This window comes from Theobroma cacao, unplaced genomic scaffold (assembly GCF_000208745.1).
Source record: "Theobroma cacao cultivar B97-61/B2 unplaced genomic scaffold, Criollo_cocoa_genome_V2, whole genome shotgun sequence".
NCBI lineage: Eukaryota > Viridiplantae > Streptophyta > Magnoliopsida > Malvales > Malvaceae > Theobroma > Theobroma cacao.
In genome coordinates, this window is record NW_017234718.1 from 254726 (window position 1) to 265548 (window position 10823).

The window sequence follows — 10823 nt, forward strand, 5'->3', positions numbered from 1 at the left end:
AAAACTTTTTTACCCTTTCTATGCCTCAAATATAAATTTTTGAAAAATTTATAACAAGAGGCCAAGTTCCCCTTTTGAAAAATTTGGTTGTCATCGGGAAAGCACACTTCAACCAGACTAAAGGCAGGATCTGGGCTGATCCGACCCGCTTGCTGGCCTCTGTTTTTTTTTCCCTCTGCTCCAGCTTACGATGCCGTTTAGGACGCCCTCTAAATACCCTAAAACCCTTATCTCTCACTAAAAACGCTAACTCCCTCGGCTCTCCGCCGTTCCTGACGCCGGCCGTTGGGGAAAAAGCGCTCTGTCTTTTCCTCTCTCTCCTCTATCTTTCTAGCCATTTATTTTTTTCCCAAAATATTTCTTTTTCCCAAAATATTTCTTTTTCCCATAAGAAGGACTACAAACTGAAATCCCTTCCCCACACTTCTGGTGGCCGTCTCCGTCGCCGTCGCCTTCATAACAGGAACCATTCAGTAACTTTGAAAAAAAAATTGTAAACGGCGAGTTTGACTGGATAAGAAATCCTTTTTTGTTTTGTTTCCTCCCACAATGGATTCTAAATTGGAATCTGGAAGTTCAACGGCAAACATATACATACCAGAAGAGTGGTCGGAGGCTGCAGACTCCATAGCCTATGATTCAGTGACTTCGCCACCTCCTATTGCTTTCATCTGTGGTGCCAAAAACTCTGGAAAAACCACTTTCTCTCGTCTCCTCCTTAACATTCTTCTCCAAAGGTTAGGGCCTTGTTATATCATTAAGAGAATCATTGGTGTTTATTTTTTTTAAAATTTTTCTGTATTTTGATTTACCTGTATTGAAATGGGTTTATGTTTAATTCTTTAAATATGCATGATATTATCTGAAGTAATTTTTTTTAGGGGTGTTTTTAATGGGTTTGCCCTAGATTTTATTTTATTTCAGTTTTTGCGGCTAATTGTAGTTTATGGAGTGAGGAAATGAAGGCTAATATATCTATTTGATTTATTTGGACTTGTTCAAGCTGTTATTATGGAGGGCAAAAATTCTGTTCTTTGCTGTTGTATTTTGTAAGTGGATGGAAAAAGCAAAGCCGGAGCTCTAAGCAATTATTTGTAAACAGACATTTAGTGACCTTCCTTTTGAATTGAATATTGCATGTTCTTTTTATGAGAATTAATAACTTTATTATGATCATCTGGTCGGTATGTTGTTAACAGGTACCAAAAAGTAGCTTATTTGGACGCAGATGTTGGGCAGCCTGAGTTCACTGCTCCAGGTTTCCTGTCCCTTACGGTTGTTGACAAACTAACCGCAGGTATTCGGCTTTCTTAACTCTTGTCTTTCCATCATATCCTTAAAATCTCCTCTCTGGGTTAATAAACTTGTTTTTTGTCTATTGACTGGGGCTTTCGTATAATTTTTGTTTGTCCAAATAGATTTGGCAATCCCATGCTTGAAGACACCTGAGAGGTACATATATTTTTACCTTTTTTGTTAATTTTATTTTGGTTCTGGATTGAGTATTTCAAGAATGAACTTGAGATCTATTTGTTACTGTTTGTAATGGGCACTAAAAATCTTCAGTTTGATTTTCTATTAGGTGTTTTTTCTTTGGTGACATTTCTTCAAAAAGGGACCCATCAGCATACTTGAAATATGCATTTACCCTCTATGATTACTATCGAAAGGAATACTGCACTTTTGATGAGAGTGAACTTGCTGGTAGGACTGAATTGCCCCTTGTTGTCAATACCCCTGGCTGGGTGAAAGGTATGCTATGATCTGCATCCAATTGACTCATTCCCTTGTTTCTTTGCTAGTTGTTATCATAACCAGTTCTTGTTGTTCTGAAATGACATTTTCCAGATATCTATTTTTGTCATACAAAGATTGATGTAACTTACTAGAAATATATTGTTAATGTTTTGAAAATCATTTATTTGTCAGGTATTGGTTATGAGATATTGGTGGATATGCTGAAATACATTTCTCCTACTCATGTCGTTAAGATAAACATATCTGTTGGGAGTAAGAATCTGCCAGGTGGAGCATTCTGGTTGGATGGTGATTCTGATGGGATGGTTAATATCATAGAGATTAAATCAGCTTGCCAGGACTCCTTAAATAGATCGTAAGTTTGTTGCCACCTTCAGGTTAACTAACAAATTTTCAGATCTTGAATCTCAGTAAGTTAAATAGATTTTTTAAATTTGGCCTCTTCACCCTAGAATTTTATAACAATGTAGCTTACTTCAATGATTTTGGGTGCTGGGTTCACATAGTTGGACCTGATATTATGGGTCATTAAATAATTTTCACATCTTATGCGTCTGTTGTCTATTTATATACCAATTTGGTACATATTACCTACACTTGTATATGATTGAGATCTAAATTGTAACAGGGGTGCCCATTTCAAGTGATAAATTACTTTAGTATGAATTTAATGGCATTTGTTTGGCTGCTTAATATTATCTTGTTATGCTGCTGCGTTAAGGTAGATGTTTTCTTTGAAATTCCAATTTGAAACATATCTTGTGATTATTATTGATACTAAATTAGTGATTCTTCTAGATTGAAGGTTTATCTCTTTATTGTGCATATTTGCCAAAAACCATGAATAATTCTTGGGAGATGTAGCTTTGCTTTCCTGCATCTTACCTTAATTTCTATTTTTTGTAGAGTTCTAGTACAGAAGGATGCTCGCCTTTTGCGGGATTTACGGATAATGGCTTATTTTAGGCAGATTTTTCCTAATGACAAGCCTATTACTACAATCAAAGAACTTGCATATGCACTTACTTCTCATTTTCCTTATGAAGTTCCAATATCAAGTATCAAAATCAGACATCTTCATTGCCAGGTTAGATATCATTAAATGAATTTTTTTTTTTTGCAATAAAATTTCCTTTGAGAACAACATATTAGCCTTTTCTCACTATGAGGGGCCAGTTATATTGGTTGTATTATTTGCGTGCCCTGTTTGACACCTTTTCCTCACAATAATATTTCCTTCATTTACCAAAAAAAAAAAAAGAAATGCTTGATGCTGTTTTGGAATCTTTGTCCACTTCTGTGTTTCAAAAAACGAGACCTCCATTTCTCTATTAATTTTTTTCATTACATAATGTTAAGAACTTAGTGATGATTGCACAGCCAATACAAACTTTTTGTAGCATCTCTCTTACTTTTGTATTTTATACTAAAATTGATTCCCTACAAGTGAACTCCTTCTATAATGGTTTGCCTTTTATTCTAGGTCCCAAGCACTGAAATTTTCTACAGTTTGAATGCAACTATTGTTGGCTTGGCTGTTAGTTCAGAGGAGTCTGAAAGTTTACCCTGGTGTGTTGGTCTTGGTAGGTTTGGGTTACACTGCCTCAGTTGATTTGCTTGATCATCAGTAACTCTATCTTCATTATTTTGATTTGCATAGTCTTTTGATCCCTTAACTTTCTATCCATTTTATTGGAAGAAGTCAAGAAGCCTTTATGGCTATCCATCTATGGTTAATTAATAGCACATAAACATATAAATTCATACTTCCATGACAAACAAACCGCCAACATATTGTAGGTCGTTTTGTGGCACATACAGATAAAATCTTTATAGAATAATATGCGGTCTTAGAAATCTCCTGAAAATGAAGTATGAAAACTGATCACTATCTTTAAACTAGCAAATAGAAAATCTGTCAATGAGATGGGCTGGATGGCGAGGTGAATAAGATCCTAGTGGGGCTTACCTAGGGTAAATATCAGCAGGAACTTTTCTACCCCTCTCCCCCATCAGGAATTAAAAGTAGTATTGAAGTAACTTGATTTATTCTGTTTCTTCTTATTTGTTGCCTTTATGAACTAGGAATTGTGAGAGGAATTGACATGTTCAAAGGTTTGCTCTATATGATCACTCCTGTTCCACAGAGCACTCTGGAGAAGGTCAATCTTTTGCTGCAGGGGTATATTCAAATTCCTACTTGCTTGTTGCAGGTAAGTTGAGCCTTAGAACTGTAATATTTGTAAAGGCCAAACTGTATTTGCTATGCCTTCTCACTGCAATCCTTCCCCCATTTTCCCCTTCTTTTGGAGGTGGGTTAGCCAGATAGACTGACTAGAATAATTTACATGGATAAGAGTATATATGATGCATGGTTCTTATAACGCAAGATGTGGTTTGGGGGGGGGGGGTGTGGGGAATATTGGGGATGGGTGGGTAGGAGAGAGAAAAGTACCACTTAATTGGTCCTAAGAGGGCAATATATACTTGCAAAATTTCTATGGGAAGCAGTCCAGCTGAATTAAGTGGTGTCTTCTTTGTGTGCAGTCTGTATCACTACTAATACCTCTCTAGTCAGTCATCTTAACTTGTATCCACATTCTAAACTAAACTAAAATTTCGATTTTACTGGTTTTAGTCGCCTATATATTATGTAGTATGTACATCCTCTTGCACCATATTGTCTTCAAAATATTAAGATTCTGTTGTGTTCTAATGCATTGGCTTACAGTATTTTGAATGATAAAGTTGGTAATTGATGGGTCTTTCCACTGTTTTCCCATTTTCTTTGATAACATTCTGTGTGGTCAGAGCACTAATAGCATTATCTTTAACTATTACTACTTTGGATCTTATCTTGGCGATCAGTTAGTTATTTATTTGTAATTTTACAGGTCAAGGGATGCAGATCACCTTATGTATCTTCAAATGTTCTGCCTACAAGCTAACCGGATAGTTCTACTAACCTGAAGAGTCATTTTCATCAAATATCTGTCATCAGTCTTCAACTAATTAATATTCCAAGCTTGCTTATATCGGCACTGTTGTCATAAGGCAGTGGCCAGTTTGTGACATTGGCTGGCTTCTATATTTGGATTGAACTAACAGGGAATTAGCTCTCATAGTTTTTTCACTATCGAAAATTTGACAAGATACCACATAATACTTGCACTATGTTTAATAGGAGGGTAAGATGGAGGCCTTTCCTTTTTTCTTTCCTCACTTTTTGCCTTGTATTTTCCTTCATTCCTACCAAACACACTATAAGGAGGCAGGGGATATCTTGTATGGAAAGATATGCATGCTAATTGCTGCATTCATGCATATCTACCAAACATACTAAACGTTAAACACATTCATATCTTTATGAAAAGTTGGGCTCTTCTTACTGATGTCGAAATATTAGTCATACTGTAAGGGGCTGTAATTATTTGAGTAAGACATCAGTATGCAAAGCTGGTTTATGGATTTTGCTTTCCTTGTAGATCAAACTGTATATCTAAATGCCAAACCAGCCATTTGTATATATCATAATGCAAAACCAACAAAGCTGCTTTATGGATTTTGTTTAGACTTGACAATTTTTGTTATTGTGTTTTACTATTTTTGTATAAACACAAGTATTAACAGTTATATAGGTAAACATGGACATAATACGATTAATTAATTGTCAAGATCTGAAATACATATACGAATACATTTAATAATCATGTAATACGATCCAATATCGTTAACTCGTTTATTAAACATGTAGGTTTAAATTTTATATGATACGATTAAAGGCTTAACATGATATAATTTTAACATGATTAACGTGATTAATTAATACATGATTAAATTTAAATACTTTCAATGAAAATATAATTTTATTATTTAAATTTAAAATCAATAATCATAAAACCATTTATAACAAGTTAATAATATAATCAAATATAATAAAATTTAACATAAATAACATCTATAAAATCCATTATCACAATAAAATAATCTTTTACTATTAAACTTAAATAGGTTAATAAACGTGTCCACTTATACGAGTTAAACACGGTTAATTAAATAGATTTAAATGTATGAACCGTATTTGACATCTTTAAAAGGCATAAAAATTTTTATGTCTTAAATGTGTTGACATGATTAAGATACGAAACACGATAAAACTAAATTCCGTTTAACTTCGAGTCTTCTTATGCTGTGTGTTGAGGCGTAGTGTCCAAAATTGCAAACTCTAATTTTGCTTTGCTCGTAGAGCAACTATAGTTAGTGTTGTTGGTTTAAGACAATGTTTTAATTGTATTGCTGACATGCGGGTTAATTGAATTATTGAAATATGATTACTGGTGATTTGAGAGCAACGTTGGTGATAATGAAAATTAGATATAAAAGCTTGGAAACAAGGCAGAGGAGGAGAATAATTTTTGCTGAAAAAACTTTAAAAATGATTCCATTATAATTGTTTTTTTATATATTGTCAATGGACCTTTTAATTATCCTCCTCCCCAAAATTTGGAATTGGATTTGGTTTGGATTAGCTTTAGATTTGGAAAAATTATTTTATACATCGATGATGAGGTTTTTAAATTATACAAGTAAGAATAGAGAGTGATACATGTTTTATTAGAATATAGTACTTGAAACTATTAATTAAATGAACATATAATAGTTTTGAAAGGAGATGGGGTAATTGGATTATGGAGTGCGTCACTATAGTCTTAGTCTCCATCCATGTTAATGGCTCACCTACTAAACTTATTAAATTACAATGAGGCCTTTGGTCAAGAGTGCCCACAATTTTCTTTCTTGTTCAACATATAGTTGCTGAAGCTTTTAGTTGTCTCATGGTAAAGGTAGAGGTCGGAGGCCAGAACAAATTTGCAATGGTATTCCCATTAGTAAAAGAGGTTTGAGTCTTTTACATTTACAATATGTTGATGACATTTTTTTTTATTTTGTGAAACTTAATTTGGAATGTTTACTTACTTTAAAAAGAGTGTTAAGATGCTTTTAGATTGTTTTGAGGTTGAAGATTAATTTTAAGAAGAGCAATCTCTTTGGGATAGGCATCAATTCAGAGCTACTTGGAATTTGGGTAGAACGAATTCGATGTAAGGTAGGCCAATTCTTAACTACTTATTTGGGACTTCCTTGAGGGGTTGCCCAAGCTTCTAGAAAACTATTGAAACTTGCGCTAGATCGATTTGAGACTAAATTGAATGGGTGGAAAACTAAAATGCTTTCAATTAGAGGCTGAGTCACTTTAATAAAATCTGTGCTAAGTAGTTTGCTTATATTTTCATATCACTATTCAAGATGCTTCAAGTGGTTAAAATTAAATTGGATGAAATTCAATGGAGATTTCTTTGGGATGGTAATTGTACAAATAGGGGAATTCATTATGCTAATTAGGATGTAATTTGCCAAGACAAAGATATGGGTGTTCTTTGATAGGTTGATCTAGAAATAAAGAATCGGGCTTTACTCAACAAATGGTTGGAGAGATTTGAGAACAAGAAAGATAGTCTATGGACAAAAATCTTGATAGCAAAGAATGACTATGAGCCAAATGTCCTTTTGCCCAATGCTGCTATTACTTGTAAAAGCTTTAATCTTTGAGAAAATATTATTTCTCCCCTTTCACCTAGTAACAAATTCTTTTTGTAGGTTTCAACTAGTCTTGGAATTGTTGTAGGTAATGGGTATTCCATAGCATTGTAGCATGATAAATGGATGGACGAAATTGCTCTCAAGAATGGATTACCACTTCTTTTTGCATTGTCCACTAACAAAAAGGGTAGGATATATGGGATTTTGGAGAATGGCAGAATAATACTTGGCAGTTGAAAATTGAACTTCACAGCTAATTGTTCGGGTGGGAATTTGAACAATGGACTCGACTGTGGAGTTACTTAAGAGAGCATATTATTAGTGATTCCATGCCAAATGGGGTGTTTTGGAAACCTAAAACAAGTGGTATGTTCTCCTCGAAATCCTTTTATCGACTTGTGATAATCATGCAATATGACAACGCAGAGCTTTAGCAAAAGGTGTGGAAGGGGTTTGCCCCTTGTAAAGTCGAGATTTTGATTTGGCAACTTATGTGGGGGAAGATAGCAGTGAAACATGAACTTTCCAAAAGACGATTAATTGGAGAAGAGCAGACAATCTATCTACTTTGCAAACAAAACAGTGAAACTGTTAGTCACCTATTTTTTACTTGCATTGAATCGTGGAAGGTATGGAGTATGTGGTGTGCAGAATGGAACTTTAAATGGGTGACACCCAATAATCCTCAATCATTTTTCTTATTATGAAGATTTGTTAATTGCAGCAAAGGAAAATACAATGTTTGGTAGAAGCGACTCTACTTTAGCCGAAATACTAGTTATTAGGAAAGCTTTCATTATCTTTACGACCTCTGAATGGTTTCGTGATTTTGATTTGTGGATTAAAAGCAATTCAAGAAATGCAGTGGCTTGGACAATGAAACCTCTTGATGCCCCATGGAGAATGAGGGAGTGACTATCGTGCATGGACAGTCTAAAACAACATGTAAACACGTGTTACGTGAAGCTAATAAGGATGCTAATGTCTTGGCTAAATCGGGAGTTTAGAGGCATGGAGACTTGCTACAGGTTTTCTCAAACACAAACAGAAATATTCAGCAACCTGTGAATCAATCCTAATCCACTGCTGGTCCGTATTATGTATTCACGAATAGGAGTTCTATTTGCAAGCCATACACGCCACAATATGGGGATTGGACTAGGATACGTGATTAATATATTGTGATCTGAACATGAATAAGATCACTTTTTTAAATGGGCAGTGACATTTTGAGTGATGAAGTTACAGGCTAGAAGAGAGTTAATGGGATGTGGGATTTAATTCAAAGTTGGATTGGGAACTCCACTGTGGAAATGGAAAGCAGAAATTTATGAGTTGGATATGCAAAGTGGAAGGAATTTGATTTCATTCATTTATTTGCTTGAGAATTAGTTTGGAGACTCCTAATGACAAAGGAGACATTCAATGAAGGGAATGTGAGTAGAAAAGCTGGATTGAAAGAACAGGGACAGTAAAATCTGGACAGCTAGTATTGTCACTGAGCGCAAGAATCTTTATTGGAGCTAGACATTTCCAAATCTAGCCTCTCCAAAATGGCATGGGTTTATCACTTCTTCTTTCTATTTCTTATGTACTTGAATAAGCCAATACATTATGGCTTATTCCTTTTAATATCAATAAAAGCATATTCTTCAAAAAACAAATATTGAATACATAGCAATCGTTTAATTTTGTCTGTGGAGTTTAAAAATTTTATTGTTCGAGTATAATTTCTAAAACTGATGATCAAGTCCAAAGAAATTCAATCTTGTCCAAGCACATAAAAAGTCAACTCCATTCTTTATTTAAAAATAAAAGAGTTTTCTAGACAAATTCATATACATACGCATATATATATAAATTATATGTATATATATGTATATTTACACACACGCACACTAATATCTTATTTTTTATGCTAGTAGTGTAATTTTTTTTTAAAAAATAAAAATTAAATTTGTTAAAATTTTGTAGTCAATAATTTTTTTGGTCAAATTATTGTAAATTATAAGTTGTTTAATATCTTAAAAAGGAAAAACTAAGGAACGGAAAAATGAATTGTGAGAAAAAGAAATATAATAATAAAAGAAAATCAATTTCTCCAATTTTATTTGATTATTTAATTTGTTTTCAAAAGGCACAAACTATTCTAAATTACAATATTTTAACTAAAAATTTAGGAGATAAAAGCAAAACAAAAAGTCTAAAATTGTCACAAATTTCAAAATTTCTTCACTCCGACAAATCAAATACGACTTTTGGTCTTTTACTTTTTTCTTATTGAAATATTAATTTATAATATTATAATTTTGATTTAAAATTTTAAAATAAAAGAAATAATAATAAAGATTTNTGTGAGTAGAAAAGCTGGATTGAAAGAACAGGGACAGTAAAATCTGGACAGCTAGTATTGTCACTGAGCGCAAGAATCTTTATTGGAGCTAGACATTTCCAAATCTAGCCTCTCCAAAATGGCATGGGTTTATCACTTCTTCTTTCTATTTCTTATGTACTTGAATAAGCCAATACATTATGGCTTATTCCTTTTAATATCAATAAAAGCATATTCTTCAAAAAACAAATATTGAATACATAGCAATCGTTTAATTTTGTCTGTGGAGTTTAAAAATTTTATTGTTCGAGTATAATTTCTAAAACTGATGATCAAGTCCAAAGAAATTCAATCTTGTCCAAGCACATAAAAAGTCAACTCCATTCTTTATTTAAAAATAAAAGAGTTTTCTAGACAAATTCATATACATACGCCATATATATATATTATATGTATATATATGTATATTTACACACACGCACACTAATATCTTATTTTTTATGCTAGTAGTTGTAATTTCTTTAAAAAAAATAAAAATTAACATTTGTTAAAATTTTGTAGTCAATAATTTTTTTGGTCAAATTATTGTAAATTATAAGTTGTTTAATATCTTAAAAAGGAAAAACTAAGGAACGGAAAAATGAATTGTGAGAAAAAGAAATATAATAATAAAAGAAAATCAATTTCTCCAATTTTATTTGATTATTTAATTTGTTTTCAAAAGGCACAAACTATTCTAAATTACAATATTTTAACTAAAAATTTAGGAGATAAAAGCAAAACAAAAAGTCTAAAATTGTCACAAATTTCAAAATTTCTTCACTCCGACAAATCAAATACGACTTTTGGTCTTTTACTTTTTTCTTATTGAAATATTAATTTATAATATTATAATTTTGATTTAAAATTTTAAAATAAAAGAAATAATAATAAAGATTTTACAAAATTTTCTTTTTCTTCTTCACTTGTCAACCATGGTCTTTGATAATCAATGGAAGGTCGAATTTGGCCCCCAACAACTCTAAATTGGTTACGGCTTGACCCTCAACAACCAAGCAAGCCAGTAGCTCAAATAGGCCAATAGCTTAGGTAGACCAACAGTTTAGACAAGCCAATAGTATAAGCAAGCCAA

At 32.8% G+C, this 10823-nt stretch overlaps 1 protein-coding gene across 2 annotated transcripts; it reads left to right on the forward strand.

The window, feature by feature from the left end:
• Positions 1–49: 49 nt before the first annotated feature.
• LOC18586882 (polynucleotide 5'-hydroxyl-kinase NOL9) lies at positions 50–5320 on the forward strand. Of its 2 annotated transcripts, none has more exons than XM_007010459.2 (9): positions 50–737; positions 1200–1297; positions 1419–1452; positions 1583–1752; positions 1930–2113; positions 2665–2845; positions 3242–3341; positions 3906–3971; positions 4653–5320. In XM_007010459.2, exons 1-9 carry the CDS (start codon positions 550–552, stop codon positions 4712–4714), a joined length of 1083 nt encoding a protein of 360 aa, XP_007010521.1. In that variant the 5' UTR covers positions 50–549; the 3' UTR covers positions 4715–5320. The 2 variants fall into 2 exon arrangements, with proteins under 2 accessions (XP_007010521.1, XP_007010520.1); XM_007010458.2 differs by having other exon boundaries at positions 51–737; positions 3844–3971.
• Positions 5321–10823: the final 5503 nt, after the last annotated feature.